This window comes from Egretta garzetta, unplaced genomic scaffold (assembly GCF_000687185.1).
Source record: "Egretta garzetta isolate BGI_Z169 unplaced genomic scaffold, ASM68718v1 scaffold53, whole genome shotgun sequence".
Taxonomy (NCBI): domain Eukaryota; kingdom Metazoa; phylum Chordata; class Aves; order Pelecaniformes; family Ardeidae; genus Egretta; species Egretta garzetta.
In genome coordinates this window covers 2722743-2748419 of record NW_009259312.1, presented here as the reverse complement: position 1 = coordinate 2748419, position 25677 = coordinate 2722743, and the positions used below count along the sequence as shown (strand labels likewise).

The following is a 25677-nucleotide window of genomic DNA, read 5'->3' as shown; positions in this document are numbered from 1 at the left end:
GAAGGCTGTCGCACTGTCCCACTTTCCGGACACGTAGGATTTGACAGTTTGCCTGACCAGCTGGTTAATAAGTCAGTTAATCATGGGTTTTGTTTCAACATCCTGTGTGTGGGTGAGTATTTCCATTTTGGGAAGTTCTCTTGCTGAAAAGGGCTTCTCTGCAGCTGGATGTAGCTTGTAGGTGACAGAGTTAAAAAGGTAGCTTTGATTTAAATTTTCCCCACTGTTCTGTCTATTTTCAGAAACAAGATTTACTGGTGCCCTGGGAAATCCCTGCTGAGTTTATGCAGTATGGCTTTCTACCAAGCAGTGAACCATAGAAACAAAATGCCTAAAATCCCAGGCTTTTATTACGATCTTTATTTTCCTAGTATGTTTCAATTTCATGTTTTTAAAAGAAAATAGATACTCATGCCAGAGAACTTTGTTCTGAGGTCTTGTTTGGTTAGGTATTGAATTGTTATTATAATTATTTTAACAAAATACCAGTCATGCTCCTCTTAAATCACTAAAAGCTATTTTTTTGGTCCTCCCTTCTGTGCATACTTGAATTAAAATAGTGTCTGGCCAAGCCTTAGCTGGTCAGACAATTATTCAAGCTGCCATGTGGTATGGATCTCAGCTGGGGCCTGGCGCTGTAGTAGGACCTGGTGTCTGTCCCTGCAGCGTCTGCCTGTCTCGCAGGTCTTGCCCAGGGTTAGGATCCCAAATGGTCCCTCGTGAGAGGCACTCCCAGGTAACAGAAATAATATCCTGTAGGGCTTTGGTACAGTAGTTTGATAAGGTGCATAAGGAGATTAATAATAGGGAATTAATAATTGTCTGATAGGACATTTAGTTTGGTTTACTGATGCCAATGCCCTGCCTCTGGGAGCAGGAGGTTATTGTGTGGCCATGGCTGCTTGGAGTAAGCCCTGTCTGCAGATGCTCCCAGCAGTGCCTGGCTTGACAGAGGGGAGAGCTGCAACTGTGGATACCTCCTGGGGACTCAGCTGGTGTCAGCTCTGCACCCACACGAAGGTTGTCTGTCCCCTCCTGTGAGAGATCCGTGGACCTGGTGTTTGCCCAGGACAGGGTTAAGTACGAGACGAGAGGAAGAGAGTGGAGCAGAGCCCTGTTAAATGGGAGCTGAGAAGAAAACTTTCCCTGACAATTGCATTCCTGTGAGATGATAAACTTTGCTGACAAGTGAAGGTCACTGTCAGGCTGAGTGGCTAGGTGATTTCCACAGTACGTGAATGTGATATGACCTAGTGAAACTCTTGTCCCAAAGTCTGAAGTCTTGCATTATTTCCCTTTTGCATTTATCAAGCTGCTGTGCTTTTTTCTATGAGTTATAGGTGCAGCAGTGGATGCCTCCTGTGGTTATATGTTCACTTTGATTTGTGGAGAGGAGCTGGCCGCCTCTGCTTTCCTCTTTGCAGGACAGAAAAGGAATGCATTAATTGCTTGTTGATCTGAATAACAAGCCAAGATCAATGGGCATTAGTTATTAATGTCAGTCTGCTATGAATAGTAATAACACAGACATGGTCAATCTTGAAATAAAGAAACATTATAGAAAAATTACATCCTCTTCACTAGAAGAGGATGTGCAAATCTTGAGTTGAGGAGATCAGGCTTTAAAATGTTTTTTAAGAGTCGTCTGGTGCCTCTGTTAACTTATGATAACAATGTTAAACTCTTAAACATCCTGGAGAAAGAAAACAAAAAGTCCCAGAGTCCATCTATCATGTATTCTGTTGGGTCTCACTTGTACAGCAGGAGTTTGGGGTGAAAAATTGAAAGAACAGGGAACAAATGAGGATTGGAGCCAACAAAACAACAAATAGGTGAACTGATCCCATAGGCCACTTAGCATGATAGAAAGGCACTTCATTGCCCCCCATTTTTCAGCTGTGTTTGGCATCTCTTGGAGGAAAAATCCAATGACAGTTTTGCGCTGCACCACACTGGATCTGAGCCACCGATTCCTCCAGCTCCCGGTGGAGGAGCCAAGGAAAGCTTCAGAAATGACTCTCAGCAGCACATCCAGAGTGGAGCAATTTTTAGCTCTTCTCATGCTGAAAGCTGTCTCCCCTTTGAGACTAGAGCCAAAGATAGAGTAAATGAGCAAACCTCTCTTAAGAAGTTAGGGGCTGCGGATGGTTTCTCTGGTATTTTGTTCCTCAGCACAACCGTTTTCATCTTAAAGCTTCCATGATAAAATGTTCGTTGCCTTTTAATTCAGCGCAAAGGCTGGAGAAGTATTTAATGGCTTAGACCTTCTGTGCTGACTGTATTTCTCAGTGAGATGGGGGAAAGAAAGAGAAAGAATAGGCTGACATTTTTTAATGCAAATTTTCTCAGTTTTGGCCAGGGTAGCTTATAGTTGTGTTAGACTAGTATGCCATTATAAGCAGGAGTCTCCCCCTTCCTCTTTCCTGGGATTTGCAGGGGATTTGTTCTAAGTAGCCTATTCAGTGCAATGAGAAATGGCTGTTTTGTGGCAAAAATACCATCTCTTTTCCCAGGGGCTGTACCACAGCTGCTTGAGGTCTCTTGTTCCAAACGAGTGAGTCCCTCAGCATGCGGGAGCTCTCACCAGCTGGGGAAGGGAGGGATGTGCACGGGTTTCCTTGTGCAGAGCTGCTGCCTGCTCTCCACCAGGCAGCTTTCTGTGGGGTGATGAGCTGTACAGCCTGGAAGTTGCCCAGTGTTTGTTTTTGTGGTCACTGGTGCAACCAGCTGGGGAGAGAACAGGGTTTCTCCAACTGAAAAGCCATCGGTCTCCTCAGCCCTCTCCTGCCCCCTCACCCCTGGTCCCCCAGGGCAAACATCTGTGGCTGGGAGCTGGGTAGTCCTCTGAGGTGCTTCAGCATCTTTTGTGATGAGCCCATGTTGCTCCTCTTGCCCCCACAGCCCAGCCTTTGCTTTGCGATGGGTGAATCGTGCGGCGTCTCTGCACGCCTGTCAGATGAAAAGAACTGTTTTTTCCTCTCTTGGTGAGAGATGGCCTTATCAGGCTGAGCTGCCTCAGGGCTTGTCTCCACAAACCTGCTACATTGGATTAGCTCCCGTTTCTTCACATGAAAGGGCTGTGCATGCGTATACATTTTCTTTTAAGATTGAATTATTTGATATCTGGAGGCACAGTTGTTAATCTCATGAAGGATAGGTGTTGCTGTCTTATGAAAGGGCGCTCTCGTGAAAGCCTTTGAACAGGGAAATACTCCAAGGGCTCTTCTGTCCTCCCACAGAGTCTACTGAGGATGATGTGACTGGGGCCTCTTAAATCCTGAGTGATTTAAGGGAGTGGAGAAGGGGGCCAGCAAGCAGTCGTTTGTTTTTTCATGTAATATGTACTAGGAAAAAGCAAATTAAATTGCCAGGCACAAAAAAGGAGGTGCAGCTTTTGTGGTCTATAATTCAGCTTAATACTGTGGGGTGCTTAGAATACCAAAATTTCCGTGGAAGGAAGAAACCATGAAGGTGCATTCAGCACAAAGATACCTGTTTGGGTCTGGGAAGCTGGGATCTTCGCAAAGAAAGGAGCCTTTGCTGTGGGCACAGCTTTCTTTCCTCCACCTGAGCTGCTGGGCAGTGTCGGAGACAGGTATGGTAGCACCTTACCTCCACCTCTCACCTCACCTTATCTCCATTGCACCCAGAATAGCTGATGTTGGGTAGCCCTCGTGCTGCTTGCCTGCACAGTGTTATGTGTCACTTTGCAGTACCGATGGCAGGATCACTCACTCCTTGCAGTGCCGGTGCTTGCTGTCTTTTGGCACAGGCTCTGCCTGGTCACCAGCTGGAGAGCCCTGGAGAGCTTGAGGTACGTCCTGCCCGGGCAACACAGGGAGCACAGCCTGGTTCAGAGCAGAGGATCTCTGTGGAGTAGCTGAAGGGAGGAGAGTGGCACTTATCCGAGCTGTGTTTTTGCAAGCTGTGCCACTGCTCTGTCAATGAGGGATTTGATGAACTGTTTCCATTGAGCACTGAAGATGCCGTGTGCACGTGCAGTCGGAGCAGGCAGCGTGTCACAGGAGACTGACAGGAGGTGTGGGGAGCCCGGCACAGCGTCCCTAGCCTGGCAGGCTGTCGGCTGTTAAGAGTGGATGGTGCCTTCCGGGCGCTGGTTTAGGATTGCTGCATGTCCAGAGCCTGACTGGTGCAGTGTCTCTTGCCCTTTTTTTTTTTCACGTCTCTGAAAATCATCAAACTTAACAGCAAAACTCTATCCCATGATGAAAGGCACAATGCTACAGCTTTTCAGTAGCTGTCAGAGCCTCCTGGTGCAGAACTCTAATGGTAAAGGTCACCCTCCCTGCCCTGTCCCCCCACAGCGCTTTGTCAGCCCTGCTTTGGGAGAGCGGACCACTGCCGAGTTGCATAATCCTTAAGTACAGTTTTGGAGATCAAATCACATGTGTGCCTATAAGCCTGACATTAGGAAATAATCTCCTTGCCAAGGACGCCTCTCACTCGGTTTGCATACACCACTGCTTTTTCCACGGTAATTCTGCCTCCCTTAATCCCCATTCATCGTTTCTTCTTTTTGGAGAAGATTCCAGCGCTGTCGGCTGGAACGAGCACAGACTACTTGTCCTTTTCATCAGACCATCTGTTCCATCTGGACTCCTGTCCTTACAAGAAGCAGTTGGCACCACTTACATCTTCCAGCCAGCAGAAAGTTGCCTCTGTGTCAGGCAGAAACTCCCGGGAGATTCAGAAATACTCCCTTCTGTCATTTTGCCCTTCAGAGTAGCACTGCTTCCTAGCTCTGGTCATATTTAATACAGTGAAGCACTTTATTGGCATCTTCAGTCTTTTGCCATCTCATGTCACTCCATCAGTGTTAACGTTGTGTTTCTTTTAGCTGAGACAGTCGTTCCTCTCTCCTCCATCCTCCTCTTCCCTGGCAGGCTTTAACGCCATGCCGTGTCAGTGGGGTTACACAGTGCAGGGAGGGGTGTATCTGCTGGCTGAATGTCATTTCTGGTGTGCAGGCTTCACGTTTGAGATGCTGTGTTAGTGGCTGGGTATTTTGTGTTTTAAACACAAAGTTGTACATGTTTGGATGGGCAACTCCCACCTATGGAAAAATGCCTTACCAGTTCAGATCTTCCCCTTCCAAAAGGAAAGCCTCAATGAGCGAATTCAAAGTTGCTTTTGCTGGCCACGTGTAGTTGGCTTGAGATGGAGTGTAAAGCGTGTTCTAGCTTAAAAATTTGCCTGCATCTCTTCCGCGCTTCTCCTGGCCCCTCTGACAGTTAAAGTCACTTCTGCTGGAAACAGCACATTACATTGATTTAAAATAGGCAATGATTAGCAGACTCAGGATGCATTTAAACAATAGTCTTGACCTCCCATGAACACCGTTTGCCCTAAAGAATCAGGGAGGCAGAAGCAAAAGGTGACTCACAGGGTGTTTTGTCTGCCCAGAAGCCTGTGCGATTTACACGCGACCTTGTGTATCCGCTGCAGAGAGCAGCTCCCTGCCCTGGTCGCCACCGCTGCTCCCATCAGCCTCTCCTGCAGCCCTGGAGGCTGGATCCAACCCTGCTGTGAGATGGAGACAGCAGCACAGGAGGGGGTTTGCAGGCTGGTGTGTGGGTGATGCTCCTGCATCCCAGGGCTGATGAGCTCCCCTGTCCTGAGATGCCCCATCAGGGATTCTGGCATTTGGAGGCAAGCAGCCAGCTCCCTGCTCTGTCCCACCCATCCCTTGGCACGGGCTCTGGAAATGCTGCAGCCTTCTCAGGCTGTTTAGATTTTTGTCTTTTTTTACGCTGCTGTTTTCCTGGAATCCCTGAGAAAGGCCTGGCGGGTCGTGCAGGCTGTCTGCAGTTAACTCGCAGAAATCCCAGTCCAAACTGTAGTGATGCTGTGGTCTACTGTGCTTTGTGCACCTGCTCCCCATTTGGGGAAAATGGTACCCCAAAAGCCCAGACAACAAGATTCCAAGTCAATGAAAGGCTTACTGTGATCAGCCATGTTTTTTCTGCATGGTCCTGCTCATTCGTCCAGCAACAGAGGTAACTTTGTGCTTTCCTGGGTCCCCCTCCCTTCCTCCTGCCATGGCACCCCGTCGTTGGTGGTGTAGGTATGGCTGATGCACTAACATAGCACAAGGGAGTGCAGCAACACCAGCCCCTAGTGCTGACTCCTTCTTCTCCCCTTCGGATTGCAAATGAGATTGGTGTGAAGAGCAACTGGATTTGTGGCTGTTCTGGCTTTAGCTGGCATCAATTGGTGATGGAGCACAAGCTCTTAGCTGGCTCCCAGACAGCTCTGCAGCTCAAGGTGTACATTGACTTTCAAATGTTAATGAATTTTGCTGCCTCTGGAAAGATACTTGATATATGATCCTGGCAATCAGAGACCACTCAGTTCCCAGGGTAGTGGATGTTTGCCCTGCCCTGCCTGTCATGTACTTCAGCCTTGAGTGAGAGAAGTCCCTTCTGGGGCCAAGAGAGAGGAATTTGCCTGCTTTCAGGGGTGAGGCTTGGAGATTTGGACGGGTGAGGATGGGGAGGAGTCTTCCCTTGTTGAATTGGGTATTTCATATGAGTTTGGATCTGTTGCAGAGCTCTAAGCCTACAAAAATAAGAAGCTCTTTTCTTCTGAGGGAAGTAGGAAAATGACGAAGTTGTCTTGGTTGGGAGCTGTGGGCTTGGGGAGGGAGGGGAAGGCTGCTTCAGCCAGACACAGTCTCCCTGTGGTCCCACAGCAGGCTGGAGGAGCAGCCTTTGCAGCGGGTGGGGTTCAGTCAGCTCCTGAAGTTTCAGCAAAAGCCAGCTGGGCAGCTGGGAGATCGCTGTTTCCCCAAAACACAGCAGCCCTCACATGGCAGCAAACCAGACTGCTTATGGGTTTAGCACAAAGTCAGATCCTTTTGAGCTCAAAAAGCTGGCTCCGTTGTCAGAGCATGGTAAGGGAGGCTGCACTGTGGAATGAGCGCACAGAGGGATTTGTTTTGTTCTTCCTGGGATGTATCTAAAACAAATTTAAGAGTGGTTGCTGTGATTTGTTACTTCCTTCCAGACAAGGATATAGTTTCCCGTTGATAGGTGGAATCCAAACAGCAATTCAAAGCTGCAGAACTTTTGGAAGTCGTTTTTGGAGTATTGTATAGCTCGTGTAGCCCCTAAGGTATGGAAACCAAGTATTGCAGAAAATGTCCCCTCCCAGTCTAGAAGACTGATCCCCCAACTCAATCTGTTGTAGGTACAAGAAACCAACTGCACAACTTGCTGTAGGACTGGAACCAACTCTGAGTTGTTTCTGCATGGAAGGAGGCTATTTCAGTGGCTGCTTATTAGAGGCATATTGATCTGGAGCATCTTTTTTTGGAAATGGCAATGAGCCCTATTGCCCTTCCCACTTTTTAATGAAAATAGTGTCTTCTGTAGTGTAGTTGTGAGTTTACGCAGGATCTGAATGATGCTTTCCCCTTTGCCTTTTCACCTCTTTCTTTTCATCTCTATTTTCTAATTATATTAATGCCCATTAGACTGTGAAATGTAATTTGCCTGGAATACAGACCTCCCATTGTACATGGCTTTCTGCTTGCCAGACGATCCCTTTGGAGCATGAGATCTGCTTTCCTCTGCTACAGTTTCACCCCTCTTAATGTTTGGAAGCTGAAAGGCCAAGCCATATTAATATTCAATAGAACATTTCAACTCTCTTTTTCTCCAATAGGGGAAACTGGCCTTGGTAAGTCCACCCTCATGGACACACTTTTCAACACCAAGTTTGAAGGTGATCCAGCATCTCACTCACAGCCCGGGGTCCAGCTGAAATCCAATACCTACGACCTGCAGGAGAGCAATGTCAACCTCAAACTGACTATCGTGAGCACCGTGGGCTTTGGGGATCAGATCAACAAAGAGGACAGGTGAGTGAATGGGGAGAGAGGCTGTATCGTGACCTGGTTTTCTCATGCAGGGTCTCTCCCTGTGCCTTAGTTGGGCCAGACTGCACTGTAAAGTTTTCCTCCTTCCTTCTTAGGGGTTGTCCTTGTCGTCTCTTTGGGATGGGATGGGTACAAGAGATGACAGAGGCTGTGGTGTATGAGCACTGTTCCAGCTATCAAAGCAGCTTTTCTCATGCTGTCAGAGCAATATCCGCCCTGCTGGCAGCCTTCTGCCCAAATTCATCTGGTAGGGAGAGTGGAGAACTCCAGGGCATCTGTGCTTGTTTCCTTGGGCTGTGCTGACTGCAAGCTGCTGGCCAAACCACTAACGTGGCCTAGTGACCACTTGGCTTAACAGCCACTTCTGGCAGGGCTCTTCCATGTTGCCAGAGGGAGCACAGTAAATGTGCAGTGAGATACCCTGGGGAAGCATCTCTGGCGTCTCATGTCCCAGCATGGCTGCAGTGTGGCACTTAAGGGGTGTGCAGTTCCACCAGACTGTCTCCAAGGTGCACCTTCACAGAGGCATTGCAGATGGGATTTCTTTGTTGTGGGTCTGTTAGATTTTCTTCTTAGTTTTGTTTAAGATGCACTGATGTCCTTTACATTAGGAGTCTGACAGGCTCTGTATTTCAGGTGGCCTTGCAAGGGAGCTGCAGGGATTTCCTGCCCCAGAGCACTGGGCAAAGGCAGAATTGAATGGAGATGTGTCTTCCACCTGCAGGACTTGGGACTGTGAGAGCAGCAAGCCATTCCCTCCCTGAGTGCAAGCAAGGGTTACACACTGCCATGAATGAGTCTACATTATCCTTCCTTTTAAAAGTCTCTCACCCTTGCATTTCCAAGTATGAGAGCCCACTTTCCCTGGAGAGGATGATGTGTCTCCTGTCCTCTGTACTGTGTTTTGTCAAACCGGCTGCTGGAGTGTGATGTAGGACCACATCTCCTTGTCAGCAGTGCAACTTTTAAATTTCTTACAGATGGGGCGGAAGGGAGAGTGAGAGAACTGGTCTTGGGAAGTGAAATCTAACAAGCAGTTTGTTTCTTAAAGGCAAGGAAAGGAGCACTGTCTGTTTACCTCTCTGACTGCAAGATGTCTAACTTTTTTTTTTTTTTTCACTGAAGCTATAAGCCCATCGTTGAGTTCATTGATGCTCAGTTTGAAGCCTACTTGCAAGAAGAACTGAAGATAAAAAGGGTCTTGCACAACTACCATGACACTCGGATCCACGCCTGCTTGTACTTCATTGCTCCGACAGGCCACTCACTGAAATCCTTGGACTTGGTGACAATGAAGAAGCTTGACAGCAAGGTAAGCGCATTTAACTCTTACTGGGCAGGTTCTCCATTTGCGTGGCAGAAAGGCTGCTGCTTTTCCAGGGCACAGGCACCTTGAACAGCTCTTATGCTAGTGGAGATGACTGGGTTGGCAGGTAAATCCTGTAGATTTATTGAGCTCTTTTAAGTTTTTGTAAGTTGTATTGCAGACTTGGAAAAATTCCCTGGAGCAAAGCTGAGGAATTCTTACCACTCTGTTCCTTTCTAGGTGAACATCATTCCCATCATTGCCAAATCTGATGCCATTTCCAAGAGTGAGCTGACCAAATTTAAAATAAAAATCACAAGCGAACTGGTCAGTAATGGTGTTCAGATCTACCAGTTCCCAACAGACGATGAATCAGTGGCGGAGATAAATGGGACAATGAATGTAAGTGACTCGGCGCTTCCTCCTCTCCCAGAACAGCACTGTCACTGTAGGGGTTGGGGGTCCATATTGGGGTGCTTCTTAAATCCACTTTCCCTTTTATTTTCTGTCTTAAAACCAGAGGATTTCATAGGGATCTCATCCTTGTGGTGTCATCCTAGGCTAGCAGAACCTTGTGGTAGGCTACTGCCTCTCTGATGGGCTTTTCTACTCAGAAAACAGATGGTCTCTTAACCCCTTCCTTGTCCTAATGCATATCTGTTGAGGGACATGAAAAGGGACAGATGGTGAGGCCTGGCTGTGCAGGGCAAGGACAGTCCTGGGTTATGAATTAATCAGCTGGGTTTTATCTCTCTGGTGTGAGGGGTGGGCTGTCTACAGACACGAACCCCTCTCTGCTCCTTGCCCTGCATTTTTCGCACCAAACAGTTTTGCTCTCCTGGGCTGGTGTTACCTGCAAAGCCCTGCCTCTGTGGGTATCTCCTCTTGCGTGTGGCTGTCCTTGCAGCAGAGCCCCTTCAGCTGGCTGGCTCTGGGAATCCTGTTTGCACTGAGTTGCTGTTTTATTATTGATCAAGTTACTTAGCTGGGTCCTTGGTCTGGTTTAGCCTTTTGGCTCTGATGCTGTTGACTCATCGGATGGATGAGGGGATAAACGAGTCTGGTTAGAGCAGTGGCTTCCCTTGAGCTACATCCAAGTGCTGATGTGAGAAATAAAACACAAGGGTGGGACCAGAGGCCCATCCAGCCCAGTGGCCCTTCTCTTCCCTAAACATCTGCTTTTGGTCACTTTTGGAGTACATAAGAAGAGAGGCAATGTGTACAATGTGTACACTTCCCCCAAATACTTCCCTAGCTTCTAACCACGTTCAGCTCAAGGGTTTCTCTAGATTTCTGTCCCACACATCACCTGATGCCCCCCCACTGGTGCATTTCCAGGATCCACAGGCAAGGAATTATATGGCTTAACCAGCAACATGTGAAAAACAGGACACAAATCGGGCCAAGCATGTAGCGAGGTGCCTGCAGGAGCTTGTTCTGGCTCTGGTGTTCCCAGCATCGTGGGTGCCTGTCTGGGGCTACCTGAAGATGAAGCAAGCTGTCCCTCGGCCCCTCTGGCAGCACATCCTGACCATGATCCTGTTTTCTAGAAGGCTTTTTACAGGAGAGCAAGTAGGGGAAGTTGCTTGCTTAACTGCTGTTGATGAAGTACAGATCTAGCTGATGAGCTTTTGTGTCGTCTCTTGATCTAATATTAATTGTTGTAAAGTGTTGTGGAGAGGCCTGAAAGAAACATGAAGTTTGTCCTACTGTAAAAGCTGTCAGTGGTGGTTTCCTGGTCAGTAGTTTTGCGATGGCATCTTTCTCAGTGCATAACACTCGCACTGTGCAGGACTACTGTTAACTCCTGGAAACGAAGATGCGACATCACTCCATCCTCAAGGAACCAGAGGTGTGATGACAAAGGGAGAGGTCCTCTTGCCTTGGACCTTCTGAGGGTGGAGGTAAACCTCTGCTCGTCTTTGCTTTCAGCCATTTACATGTCTCCTGGGAGGGAATTGCTGTCTTGGGTCGTAGATGTTCTGGGTTGTCAGTAGTTGCACAGAGAGATCAGCTCTTTAAATCCTCCATTAAACTGATATAAATTGTAATTACCAGGTTTATGGGGACTAAGCAGGCCAGAATCTGAATCTGATCAAGGCACTTTTGCAGACCTGGAAAACTTGTATCCAAAGACTGATTTTATTAGCAACATAAGAGAAATTTGCTTATGCTTCAGGGCAGGAGATGAGCTTGTGGAGGGACTGACACCAGTAGAAGAGCCAGGATGGCTTGATTTAGGTTTGTGACTTAAATTGCTGATTTTAGTCATGTTTAAAATTAAGGAATGGGAACATTTAATTTAAATCAGTTGCCTTAACCTTTGTGTTTCTACTTTTCTGCAGAAAGCTTCATTGTCTTTGCCTGTTATAGGTTATAAATGTGGTCTTTATGGTCAAGTGGTGCTTCTTGCTGACCAGCAACCTCTCTGGATCAGTTACCTTTTTTTTTTTTTCTTTTTTAATTACAGAGAAAATTGAGACTGGTCTTTTGATTACTTAATGTTTTGCTTATAACCTGCATTAGTTGTATTTTGCATGAAAAGTAAAATTAGGCTTTAAAATATGCAAGCTCACTATTTCATATGCATTTTACTTTATTATAGCCACTTGTGCTGGATGCATTAGGAATTTTTTTCCAGAGTATTTTGCATTCAGAATTGGCTTACTGAACAGAGAAAATATTGCCTGATCTGGCAGGAGTTGATTAAATGAAAGATTTAAAATCTGTGCCATCATGATCAGAAACAGAAGTATTTAACCATGAACAAAGGCATCGAGTGAAGTAAATAGAAAATAACCAGATTAAACAAATCTTCAGAACAAACTGCCTGATTTTCCTTGAAACTGATCTGGTCTTTTTGAGAACCCCACCAAGCATATATTTACAAGTTCACAGAAAACACTGTCCAAAATTCTTTAGGTCTCTTCCCATCTGGATTTTATTCTTAAATCAAGTAAGAAAAATAAGCTCTCCTATTCTTTCAACCCCCTATTGGCTTTTCCATTTTGAATGAATTAGTCTAATTACTGAAGAAAATATTCTCCCTGCACCTGCTAGTTAAATGAAACCACATGCAGCTACATGAGCTGTCCCCACATGGTGGGAGCTGGAACTTCCTTGCTGATGGAAGAAGGAAATCTCCAGCACTTTCTCCCCAGCAAAGACAGGAGCCAAACAGCTGGTACCAGTGGAGGAGATGACTCTGCTGCTGAGGGTAACGGGGCCCATGGACGACCGAGGTTCAGGCTGTGCCTGTGTGGCCATAGCGTGGTGTTTATGCCGCTGTCTCAGGTTGCTCCTCTTGCTCCTTTCACTTCTTTTGTCCCTTGGAAATCCCCTTACTTCACTCTCCCAGAGACCTGGATATGAAGCAAACAAAAGCATTTACAGCTATGGGAGAAGCCGACCATGGGATGCTCCTCATGGACAGTCTGAAGAAGCCAACAGGGAGGTCTGGAAGCTCTCACCTAGAAGCGGCAGGTTGGGAAGAGAAGTGGGCAGCTCCAGTGGGCTGTGGAGGAGAGGATCACCAGTGCAGAGCACATTGCCACTAGCAAACATAATTCTGATCCTGTGTCCTGGAGGGGGAGTGGCTGGCCTGAAACCTCAGGCACCACAGAACTGTGGTGGCTTTTCCTCTGGAAATAGCACTGTGTAGGCAGGCAGAAGAGGCTGTAGCCTTTGTGGGGTCTAGTAGCTGGGGCATTTCAGAGTTTCCAGCAGTTGGACATGGGAACAGGCCAGTTCCAGCACATCCCGTGCTGAGGAGCCCAACCTGTAGCAGGTGAAGAGCCCACCCAGTGCCTGGCAGTAGCCAGCATTGTTCCCATGGTGTGATGTCTCCAGTTTCTCCCAGAGCAGCTGAAGGCGGCATGTGGCCCTTGCTCAGCCCTGGGGTCTCTGCTTGCCCTCTCCCCTGTCAGGGTGCCTGACAGTGGCTGCACAACGGGATGCTGCAGGACATGTGAGGCCTGTTTGCAGTCAGTGGAGAGGCGGAGACCCGCTCAACAGGGACCACTGATAATTCTTCTCAACCCCATGTGCAGAAGTGTTTGTGGACAGTGCTGCTTGTGTGTGGTCTGTCTTGAAGGCAGGAAAAACTACAGCTTGTAGAAATGAGGCAGCAAGTTACTCCTTTGAAAGCTGGCCAGAAGAGTCTCCCTCATGTTGTGGTATGGAGGCTGTTCAGTTGAGACAGCTTTGTTTCCTTCCCCTGCAGTGTTTTGTATCCCCTGCCCTTTGTGATTAGACAGCCTTCTGCTGAAAATGAGATTCCTTCAACCTGGGAGACCACTTCCCTTTTTCTGCTGCTTGGCCTCTAACACAGGGAACTTGCCCTGCGCAGAGCGGGCGCAGCTCCGTGTTGGCCTGTGTCCCTCCAGGCACTAGCACATCAGTGTGATTGCAGTGGTAACTCGGCGTGGAGAGTGACCCAGGAAGCCCCGGTGCACAGGGCCTCTGCATGGCCCAGGATGGCCCCATCAGACTGACCTCCAGCCCCGCTTACTCTTCGTGCATCCCATGCGAGAGCTGGGAGGCCAAGGAATAAAAACTGGAGAGCTCACCTTTGTGAGTGCTGGTGGGCAGTTTTGCTGTATTTGCAATTTGACTGTATGAGCTGCACTCTGGAAGCAGCAAACATCCTCTCTGAAATCTTTAGCTTGTACCAGCTATCATGAACTTGCCCAAGTCTTCAGATAACCTGTGGAATTAAAACTTCACTACCTGCTCTTGAGAGCAGTCCAGGGTCACTGATCTTCCATATAATTGCCTTCCTGGGGCCCTTTTAATTGCCCAGAACTCAGCGCACTTTAAAAGCTTTAGCTAACAAATGTCACTGCACAAAACTCAGCAGAAGGGGTGGGTGCAGGGAGCTGGCAACTTTATTTTTAAGTACTGAAACCTTGCACTTGACTTCTTTGCAGCTTGGCAGAATGCAATATATTTCCCAGGAGCAAGCGGAGGTGGGGAGAGATCTCACTTACTGCACAACAGATAAATGCAGTGAAGTATGATAGCAGTGTCTGGGGAATTTGCTTGGCTGCCTGAGTTTTGGGAATGAGGGAAGTATAAGGTGAGGTCTTCTGAGCCTAGAGAGGTGTCAGGAGTGTTTCTGTTCCAACTCTGCTGAGCTTGCACTAGGTGATTCTCTTACTTTTTGCCTTCTACAGAGAGACTATCTTCTTTACAAAGAAGTGACCATTTTTTATTTCTGAGTGTTTGAGAAGCAGCTCCTTCTTGTTCTTAGTCAGCCTTCAGGTACTTGTAACAACTGTACTCTGTGGAGTATGTGTCTCGGCTTGAAAAGCATAACAAGGCACAGCTGAGCTAGCAGTACAGTGCTGCTCTGCTGTTCCCAGGATCCCTCCTCATGGGTGTGGTCTCTGGATTTGGCCTCTCTTGTCCTCTAGCTATGCAGCCATCTAGCATCACCATTATAAGGATTTTATAAAGCCATTGGCACTCCTTTGGGTTTCTCAGAACCAGTTTTGATAAAGGAGTGCTGTGAGATTTGGGAGAGGGGGTATTGAGGGTGAGTCCCAACACAACCGCAGGAATCATGAGGGACTATGGAGTGTTAGCATGGGGCAGGCTCAGCACAGCCCCAGGGAATGCAGAGTCCTTCCCAGCTCAGCCTGGGGCAGACCCCAGGGCACACGTGGACGCAGAGGCTGACCTGGTGCAGGGGTGTGTTCAGCCCTTCCTCACCAGGGCTGAAGCAAGCAGGGAGGAAAGAGCTGATATTGTAGGGGTGAAGGAGGGACTTCGATCTCATGATCCGATAGAGCGAGTTGTCTTGTGCTCCAGTGTGAGCTGAGGGAGTGGTGGGGGGATAAAATCAAGAAGGCTCCAAGACCTCTTTTATTGCTTCTGTGCTTGTGCAGATGTTCTCCTCAGCCACGGCAAGCCCCCGGGACAGCACCGCAGTCAGAGCCGCGCAGCACGTTGTTCGAGCTGTCATTCTGATGCTAGTCTTGCACTGGCTCATCTCACCTGAGACCCTGTGGCTGGGAGGATCAGCCAGGTAGAGGATATAGAATGGTAGCACTAACAAGGTTTCCAAAAAGGACCCTCCCTTCTCCCCCCTTGTCTTGGGCTAGTGGCCAGTGACTAGACTCCCTGAGATTAGTGTGTGCATAATGACTGTCTTGCTCAGTGGCTGTGCTAATCTCTGTGTGCTGGCAAGTCAGCCACAGTTGAGAGAGACTAACGTGGGTATCATTAAATGTGTTCCAGGCCCACTTGCCGTTTGCAGTGATCGGGAGCACGGAGGAGCTGAAAATAGGAAACAAAATGATGAAAGCTCGTCAGTACCCCTGGGGCACAGTGCAGGGTGAGTTGAGCCCTGGGATTTTCATGGCATGAATGGTGACACTTCTGCCAGGAGGCAGTGGGCTCTCATAAGAAGAGCAAGGGTCTGCTGGACTTCAATAAACCCTGGGGATTATCCTTTGTTAAATCCATCTGTCAGGCCTATAGTGACAGTTTTCTCTGCTCAGAAGGGCTGTTAAACCTGTTGGAGGAGTAGACACGTGGGGAATGTGGGAAGAGACCTTTGTTTCTGCTCCCATCTTACTACTTATCATGTCTTCTTACAGTGGAGAATGAAGCTCACTGCGACTTTGTGAAGCTGCGGGAGATGCTGATCCGTGTGAACATGGAAGACCTTCGCGAACAGACCCACACACGCCACTATGAGCTGTACCGGCGATGTAAACTGGAAGAGATGGGTTTCAAGGACACCGATCCAGACAGCAAACCCTTCAGGTGGGATCCCTGGAGGAGACAGGAGAGCTCGAGGGAGGCATTGTTGGATGCAGTGTGTGTCCTTGAGAGAGCATGTAAAGAACCAATGCAGCAAGAAAACCTGCCAGCTCAGATAAATCCAGACTTCAGGAAAGGTGCTGGCTGAGTGAGAGAAGGTGAAAACACGAGAGAGCATGTGAAACTGCGAGTATAGGAGTAGAAATGTCTGTGCTGCAGAGATACAGCAGTGTCCCTCTGAACTAGTGTTTGTTGCCAGCTGGTCTCTTTGAATTGCCTAACATTCAACATACAGAAAAGTGCAATAGCTTACAGACCCCAGAAATGGTTGGATAAAGACGACTTTGGACACACATGGGTGGGCAAGTGGCAAATGTGCTGTGGGCAAGCAATATTCATGGTGAGGGCCTGATTTCAGAGGCTCGGGGGAAGCAGAGTTTGTCCCAAGTCATATCACTGGACTTTCCTTTCTTTTTAGCTTACAGGAAACTTATGAAGCCAAAAGAAATGAGTTTCTGGGGGAACTGCAGAAAAAGGAAGAGGCAATGAGGCAAATGTTTGTTCAGAGGGTCAAGGAAAAAGAAGCAGAGCTGAAGGAAGCTGAAAAAGAGGTGAAGACTGCAGTACTTGTCTCTTCATGGTTGTGAGTGATAGATCCACTCCTAAGTAGGCAGCTGCTGCCAGAGCACTTTCTGCAGAGTGTGGTTTAAGAAGTCTAAAGTTTAACTTGGGGCCATGAGCACATTGAAGTGTTCATCCTGTAGGACAAAACTAGATCACAGTGCTTGTAGTTTATAGCTTAACTGCACTGTGAAAGTGCCATAGTCTTGATTGTGGTGGAGAGTTGCAGTGTGGCAAAATTCAAGAAGAGAAAGGATATAAGCTGATGTAAGCTTGTTATATAAAAAATACATCCACACAACTTCTTTAGCATTGTGAAAAATCCATTAATTTACTGACCTTTAAAAGAGGAATAAGACGGGGAGCCCTGGAAATAGTTTTGGGGTTGTTTGGTTGGGTTTTTTTTATAGTTTTACTCTCCCTATCCTTTATTAGTCTGTGCAGTGGTGCTTCACTGGAACACTGCCTGGTTTGTAAGGTGTCGTGGAAGGAGACTGCTCCCTGCCCTTTTGTCTACGCAGTGTCAGCTCAGGGAGCTAGAAGTGATGTAGAGACCAACAGAGACTTGCAGCCTCCGGTCTCATGAGATACTTCCATCTTCCTCTTTTCCTGTGAACAAGAATATCTGGTAGTGCTGGGTCCTGCTCACCTCTCTCCTTTCCCTCTAGCTGCACGAAAAGTTTGATCGCCTGAAGAAGTTACATCAGGATGAAAAAAAGAAGCTAGAGGATAAGAAGAAGTCTCTGGATGATGAAGTAAATGCTTTTAAACAAAGGAAGACAGCAGCTGAATTGCTCCAATCTCAGGCTCAGCAGGCTGGAGGATCACAAACTCTTAAAAGAGATAAGGAGAGAAAAAAGTAAGTTGCTAACCCAGTGGTATTTGCTTTTTGGTAATGGTTCTCCTTTACTATTTTTCTGGGTGTTCATCTCTCTCTCCCAACCGAGCCAGTCCTTATCGGGGAAAAGTTTGCAGCCAGATTTAATCCCTAGTAAGGCTGAGTAGTTGCTGGAAGCATTTTACCTTTAGTTGTCATCCTGAAGAGCAGGGAGCAGCGCTAACTTCCCTTGTTGCTTGCTGACAGCATGGGAGAGGATGAACTTGGTTTTATCCCCCGAGATTCCCTGCTCCTCCCTTGGTCTGTCAGTGCCTGTAATGAAGTGGAAAAGTATTGGCTGCCCATGCTAAGGTGTGGGTAGCAAGGATGTTCTGCTACCCCCAAAGAGGGGCGTATCCTCTCTCAGGGTCTTACTTGTTTAGGTTGGGAAAAAGCTTAGGAATTATTCAGGGAGGCTAACACTCTTGAATTCTGGAATCTGCACAATGTAAGGCTGCAAAATGAGGGGCCAGGTCATAGCTCCTTGTTAGTGCTAGTACTCTCTCCAGCCCTAAATCAGCTTTTTGCCCTCCACCGAAACAGTGAGAGATACTGCATGGCTTTAGCAGGGGTCTCCCATGCCAGGGACTGGTGTGACAGGATCCAGCCCCTCATCAGGGTCCTGTGATCTGGGCTGTCTGCAGTGCCCATGCCAGACTCCTGCTGCTGTGCAGTTGCTCAAGAGCAACCAACTGTACAGCTGACGCAGTCCTCCCAGTTCACCTAGCAATGAGCAGTTCCTTTTCTTCTCATTGTGGTACGTTTCCTGAAACAGAGTGCTGTGCCACCTTAGCAGGCGCACAAAGAGCAGGATACAGATAAACAAGGGTCTGGTTTCTACACCACTGCCATAATCCCCTCTCTGCACATCCCTGGGGCAAATCCAGAGTAAATCTTGCCTGTGGTATGCAGTCTTAAGTACAGGGAGAAGTGCTGTTAACATGAACGATATGGCACGTGCCCAAAGAACTGACAAGACTGTTTGTCAGGGAAAATAGCCCTTGACTGTTAAGGTTGGAATCAAATGAGACAGGAGAGGAAAAACCCAATAACCAGAATGAGATCCTGGTTTAGTCTTTTTAGTTTTGAGCTGGAGCTGCTTCAATGTCAACATTCTTTTGTGATGAGCAATTAGCGCTCCTGCCCTTTTCTCGCTTATCCGTTCCTTTTTCCACTGTGCATTTGGATTTGCTCTTTTGAATTACCTTCAGGGGTTTTTAATATCTTTTCATGCTGAGGAGCCTGCAACTGAGTGGGGACGGACTTCTCCCCCCAGCCTGGACTGTGTGAGGAATACACAACTGAGTCTTCTCATGCTTAGAGCCCTCAGACATCTGCACACTGAGGACTGCAGACTTCAGCCCTGAGATCAGTCAGGGTCAGGAATGCAGAAAAGGGAGATGACATGCCTTATAGTATGAGCAGTTAGTCGCTGTGGCCCAAGTCACACTCCTGCTGCTAGCAGCAGTTCTGATCTTCCAAGAGCTCCTTGACACCAACCACATTCATACGGAAAAGCATTGGTACCATCCTTGTCAGTTAAGGATGCAGAAGGGCACAGAAAACTCGATGAGAGAGAGGTCAGTGCTCGAGTAAGGCTCAGGAAGATAGTAGGAGGCCACTCTCTCCTCCAGGAAAATAGCTGTGTTAGAAATGGTGCTGCTTTCTTTAGTCTGTAACTTCTCCAATTGTCCTTAATAATACATTTCAGTTTTTAGATCATAAATATCTCTAACAATCCATGTTCACAAGCTGTAGCTTAATTGTATTTGTTTACTAGTGGTTGGCAGTACAATAGCCTTTTTCTTTCACAAGTGATTCTTTTAAACCCAAGCTCTGTAATTTGCACTAATCATGACTTGGTTTCTTTTTTGTTATTGTTGTTACGTCATTATCATCATCATTAGCTCTTACATGTATGCTGTTTTACAGTTAGCTGCTGTTTGGCTGCATGGTGCATGAGGCACATTGTCCTGGTAAGCGTCATTAACTAATATAGACCTCACAGTGGGATCAGTTACACTTCCTAAAAAAGCAGACCCTGTGCAAGTCCAGAAGCTTATAAGTATTATCTCCATCTTCCTCTGCTTTCACCCTTACTATACAGACTCTACCAGTCTCTCTCTACATATGCAGTTGGAGAAAAAGGATGCAATGAAGTTTGTCTTTGAAGATTCTGCAAAGTAAAATGCAGAGAGACTCAGTATTAGGACATGAAACATAGAAAAATAAGGATTAGGTCCTCTTTCTTTTAAATCTTCCCAGCACTTTGTTGGCTCCGTTTTCTTTATTCTATCTCCCTTAGAAATGAATTACATTCTTGAATCGTGTAGGCCATGTTGATACTATGGCAACAATTGCTATGGAGATGTGGTGCTGATGATAGAACCCAGTTAGCCATGAAAATGTCTTTTCCCTTTCTCCTCCTTCCCTCCCACCCATCCAAATTGCAGTGCTAACTTGTGGTTACAGTGCAGGTGAAGGTAGATGCAAGACTAGTTTCTGTCCCCCCCTTCGCATATTAACAGATGGTAAAATCTGCCAAACCGAGAGCTTTCCTTTGTCCCAAAGCACCAGAGAATCACCAAACGGTGTGTGTGGTTGGTGTGTGTGGGTGTGTGTGCTTGTGGGGGTGTGTGTGTATGTACATGTATGAGGGGGTGTTAAAGAGGCTACTGCCGAGTAACCAAACCAGCTGACCAGTTACAGCTGCTTGTCCAAAACCACAGGAGATTATGGGCTGAGCGTTTAGCAGATAGTGAAGGCTCTGAAGATAGACTGAGAGATTTTATGACATTAACAGTCAAACGGTCACCCATGGATCGGATATTCAGTTGTAGCAGACGGACACAGACCCACACTCCTGGGAGCCATGCCAAGTGTGCCCGCAGTTAGGGTAAGGCTAGTGCTAGAAGAGGGCTGTGTTCCAGATGTGTCCAGAAAGCCTACCAGAGCACTTTGCCCCTGAATAAGGCCAGCATCCCAGTTTCTGAAGAGTTTTGCCAAGGCATGGAGAGTTCCCACTGGAGCAGAGCCCTGTCAGTGGTGTTATGCTGTGAGTCTGCTCTGCTCCAGTTGCTGTAACTGTCCAGAGTGTCTGTGCCTTCCTGTTGAGCAGGGACGTAAGGTGGCCACATAGTCATGGGCAGGCTTGTGGAACAGTTAAGGTTGCCTGAAAGGGTTAACAAACCTGGCCGTAAGCAGGCTTCTGCAGTGAAGGCTCATTTAAACAAAGATGTGTAAGAAATACACCTGCCTGGCAGGAGAGCAGCATCCTCATTAGGGTTATTAGTTAAACTGCTAATGACAGTGCTCTACTTATAGCTAGGCTGAGTGTGTTTAATTGAACCTTTTTAATTTGCTGTTGATTCTCTGGTGAGAGGAAAAAGAAAGCTCCCACAGGAATGTTTTGCTTCTTGACAGAGCAGCAACACTTATTATCCAAGGCAAGGGTGATGGCACCGCAGACTGAGGTGTGCAGGTCTCTCGGAGAAGCGACCTGTTGGAACAGCGGCACTTAATTACAAAACACCCTAAAAACTCGGCCTCGAGTCCACCCTTCCCTGCAGACAAAGCTAGGATTTGCCTTCTCTCCAGGATACAACCCAAACTAACGTACAGTCTGCCCTTTAAATAGGGAAAAGCTGATTCCAGGATTCCTTCCCTCTTAGCTCCACCAAGGGAAATGGAAAGGCAAGTAAACATTACGCTGTCAGTGAGAGGCATTTGAATTTCATTTCAATGGGACGTTCCACTTAACAGAAGAGCTTCAGAAGGGTCTTGCACTGACTTGAACTGGAGCTTGCGGTCATCTTGAGCAGTCCGGTTGAATGAATGTCTCTGCTGCCAACGGTAACTGTGAAACAATGAAAAGAACAATTCTCTGCTTATCAGGCTCTGAATGTGGAAAAATAAGCTCAAAGAATAACAGTGTTCATTCCGGTGCTGAGTACGAAGGCACGGCTAAAGTGCAGTTAGAGTGAACATTACTGATTTTTGTTGGGTTTGGATTGCTTTTGGCAGCCCTTATAACTGTACACTGTTGTGTGCCGGGCTTTGAATCCAGTGAATTTCTTTGTTCCCACTACACAAATGCAGACAGTGCCTTTTTCAATGGGCATTTGTCTGTGCTAAATTAAATATGTATATGTGGTACTTTTCCAGAATACAGAAAAATACTCTCCATATTGATCCATATAGTATTGCAGGGCTCCACTGTTTAGCAAGGATACAAACAAGTCACAGTTGATGAGTCCCGTAGCTTGCAGAACTGTGAAAGGATTGTTTTAGAGAATAAATTGGATTCATCCCACTGCTGAGTGTGTGTGCGTGTATGCATGCGTGTGTCTGCATAAAGCATGTTTTGTAATCAAATTAAACCTTATTAACACTTAGCGACATTTTTTTTTTTTTTTGGTGGTGTGTTAGGAAACATTTATATTCTTATTTTGTTTTTTGTCATTAATCCATAAAACCATTAATCTGCCTTTTTCTTTCATTTTCAGTTCGGGTTTCCTGTAGAACCTTTCCCTTCACATCAGAAGCGAATGCCCCCACATTCGGTTAACACGCAGCTATGCCATTGCGCCTGTTTGCTCACCTTTACTCATTGCTCCCTTCCTGCGCTCACCATTTTGTTTTAAGCAAGAGTCCGCACCCTTGGCTGTTCTGGCTTATGGTTGTTCTTGTGAAGAACTCGGCAATAGCCTATGTGGAACTGGCAAGAGATGGGCCTTGCTGATGCCTCTTCCCCTTTGGGCAGCAGCAGGCTGCTGAGCGCTCGTAGGGCTAGCGTCCCCTCTTCTCAATTGCTCCGCTTTTTGTCTCTCCCTCCATTTTGTGTGAGGGGCTGCGTGGTGGGAGAGCGCGGCTGCTTGGTGGTGCGCATCTAGCCCCTATCGTGGGACCCCTGCAAATGCAACCCGATGCTGCCATGGGGTGGGACGTGCTGTCTGAAGAGACTGGCTGCCCTCTCCCCTTTTTAATTTGCTGTATCTAACTCCTGTTACCTGCCCAGTGCTGCCATACGTGACTCAAATAATTTTAAAGGACTTTTTGCAAAACTTGACATCCTCACAGGCGTGAGCCTGAGTCCGAACCTCTGGTCCCCAGGCTTGGGGGATTCTCAAACTTGGATCCACGGTTTGCAACTAAGTGTTCTCTGAATGCTGCAGGGGTCACGAAGGATCTCTTGCCTTGTCTCCCTCTCAGTGTGCTGGCCTGGATGCACATCCTGGATCCAATCTCAGGGAAGGCTGGTCACTTTGCTGTACATATCAGTGTTTGTGAAGAAAGAGGATGATGTTTCTTTTGACTTTCCTCTCAGTGACTCCAACAATTTCTGGGTTTAATGCAAAAAGTATCACCTTTTTTTTTTTTTTTTTTTTTTTTTTTTATTTGGCATCTGCTTAGAAGTGTACAGATGCTGGCAAGTTGCTTCACCTATTTTCTATTCAGCAAGAGCCTTATTTTACTGCAAGATTTGCACTAAAAAGGAGGGTGTTTTGCTCACTGGGGCCGGGAGTTTACTCTGGCCAAGTGCAACTGTGATTTGCCTGCAGGTGTCTTCTCTGTGTATTTCTGGATGAGTTTTGTTTTTAAATAAAGACTTAATCAGACAGTGAATTCTGGTTAACATTTACTTCTTTTGTTTTTTGTTTTCTTTGCCCTTCTTTTACAGTAACCCATGGCTCTGTACTGAGTAATTACCCCTGAATACAATGGGCTGGAATGGACCTTCATTTACTTGTAAATCGGAGGGTCTAATAAAACGTGACAGCATTTCAGCTGTGACCTTTCCATGGTGTTACCCTTGCTCTCTCCTATATCCTCATTGTGATTCTGTCTTTACTATGTACTGGTGGTTATCGCTTTTATTAAACAATGTAAAATTAGTCCTAAGAAGGTTTTGGATGCTGCAACTTTAAATCCTACAATTTTTTTTTCCCCCTACAATTAATGGATTCCCCTTTCTCCCGGTCCCTCTCCACCCAGATAAATAAGGGATGTGGAAATAAGTTCTGTGAGTTATTTTTGCTGGCGAAATAACAACGCAGTTTAAATGTATTTATTGGTGACGTTAAAACGACAACACCACCTTAGTTGAATTATTGCATAGTTGAGAGATTAAACGCTCTTTTCTCTTTATACTCGGTGTCATTTTCACGACGTCATCCATCTTTTTTTTATTTGCTTTTATTTTTTCTTTTGCTAATTCATGCTACCTGAGGACCAGCACATAATCCTCATTTCCATTTCAGACTTGCTTGTTGTGACCCTGATCCTTCAGCCGCACGGTGCGCAGGCTAAGTTCTCTGGACGTGGGTGAATCCACACGTCCTGACCCTGCTGAAAGATCAGGATGCGTGCTGCCAAATAGTTTCAGCAAAAACCCTTCAAATCCTGGGTTTTGGGAAGATAAGCACACCTTAGACCTAGCCGTGATAGGTAATGCTGGTTTCAGTGCAAGCCGCTGCTGAGTTTCACTAGAAAGGTAGAGTCTGGATGATGCTGAAGGCTGACGAACAGTTTGTGCGTACGACGTGTTAGTCTGGCTAGCTGCTCACGGCAGCGGCAAACCTCGTGCGTTAACCCGGATCGAACAACGGTCTGGCCTCTGCTTCCGGCAACCAAGGCAGTTAAAACTCTTGCTTGCAATTTTTCTCAGGTATTTTGTTTCACCATAAATACAATTTTATTTCCCATAAAAGTCTTTGGCTGTTTTGTGGTGGTTGGTTTGGGATTTTTTAAGCAAGTTAAAATAATTTGAGTATTTACTTCTTCCTCTACTGTCAAATGTCGGCCTGCTCCCCAAACCAGGCAGTATCACTGTCAATGATTTCTAGATTATCTGCTAAAAGAACCGTTTAATGTGCCTTTTTTTTTTACCACACTGCAGGCTGTTCTCCCTGACCATTAGAATGTTTTTTAAAGTTATGTAAAGTCTTTTTAAAGAACAAAGGCTTTCACTTGTGTGATTTCCTTGAAGTGCTTGAGGTACCACAAGGAGGTTCCATCTCTCTCTCAGCTGTTTTCGTGTTGCATCTCTTTTTCCTGCTTTTTGAATGTCTTTCTCTTTTTTGCTAATCTTCTGTTTTTTTCACTTTTTTTCCCCTTTTCTCTCTCTCTAGCTTTTTTTAATCTGTCTTCGCCAGCTGCACTGGGTCTGAGGGAGAAGACTGCCACTTCTAGAAGAGTTTAAGGGTCTTATGTCTGGGGAGGGGGGAACAAATCTTTGGTGTTAGTGTCTTGGAAAGAAGCTCTTTTACTGACTTGCATGGTATCTAAAATTGAAGTGTCTTGTAATCTGTGTGACAAGACAGGGTAATGTGGGGGAACTGATTGCTTACCTGGAATTTTGAAGAGCAACAGAAATGTGATGTTGGGACTAACGATGTAGCGAATACAATTTCAAACATTGTTATGGGCATATTTTTTTTTTCTAATTTTGTCTTTAATAATATAAATGTCATGGGCTTCCATGAGGTGTGAAGCCTAAGGAATATTTTCAATAAGCTGTTGTTTGATTGGTTTTGGAAACCGTGCATTCAGAGTCAAAGGAAATATAAACACGGTGCAATTTGCTCTCTTGGCAGCCACGAAATATTTAACAAAGAAATAAAAGTGAGAAGAACTGTGTGTTTTCATTGGTGTCCTCCTGTGTCTCACCACTTTATTAAACAAGCTCCATCGGCTGGTGGATGTGGGTCGAGGGGTACTTTTGTTTTCTTCTTTTCTAACTAAACCTCCTCTTGTTCCTTAAAAGTTAGAAAAAAGCAGTATCAGGAGGGAGAGGCGATGCTGACAGCTGGTATAGTAACAGTAATAATAGTAGTGGTCCATCCACATCGCCCGTGAGTAGGGTGCGGTGTCCTTAGAGCGTGCTGGAGCCAGCCCTCGCGCTTCTCGTGCCTCCCGCCTGCCCCGCTCTGCTCGCTGCACGCTTTCCCGACCTGCCATCTTTTCTTCCCCATTCCTGGTTTTGTTTCCTTCTGAGAAATGGAAGTGTGCGAGAACCGCACCGAGTTACGCGTTCGCACGACACACGTTGAAGAACCAGCACTGTTTAGCCTGCTACCTTTCTAACTTCAGTGTAAATTTTAAATAAAAAATACAAAAGCCTGCACGCCTGCTGTCGTGTTTGCTGCTGGCGAGTCGGGGGCTGAAGGAGCTGGCACAACGAGACGAACTCGGCCGCTCAGCCCA

At 46.6% G+C, this 25677-nt stretch overlaps 1 protein-coding gene across 7 annotated transcripts; it reads left to right on the top strand.

Annotated features, from left to right (window-relative positions):
• On the top strand, window positions 1-24676 carry SEPTIN6 (septin 6). 7 transcript variants are annotated; one of them, XM_035891943.1, is made up of 10 exons: window positions 1-112; window positions 7687-7882; window positions 9026-9212; window positions 9447-9608; window positions 15447-15543; window positions 15809-15977; window positions 16453-16585; window positions 17264-17454; window positions 19380-19448; window positions 21978-24676. In XM_035891943.1, the coding sequence occupies exons 2-9, from the start codon at window positions 7716-7718 to the stop codon at window positions 19432-19434; spliced, it is 1161 nt and encodes a 386-aa protein (XP_035747836.1). In that variant the 5' UTR covers window positions 1-112; window positions 7687-7715; the 3' UTR covers window positions 19435-19448; window positions 21978-24676. The 7 variants fall into 7 exon arrangements, with proteins under 7 accessions (XP_035747836.1, XP_035747834.1, XP_035747829.1 ...); XM_035891941.1 differs by lacking the exon at window positions 1-112 and adding an exon at window positions 3451-3595 and having other exon boundaries at window positions 19405-19448; XM_035891936.1 differs by lacking the exon at window positions 1-112 and adding an exon at window positions 3451-3595.
• Window positions 24677-25677: the final 1001 nt, after the last annotated feature.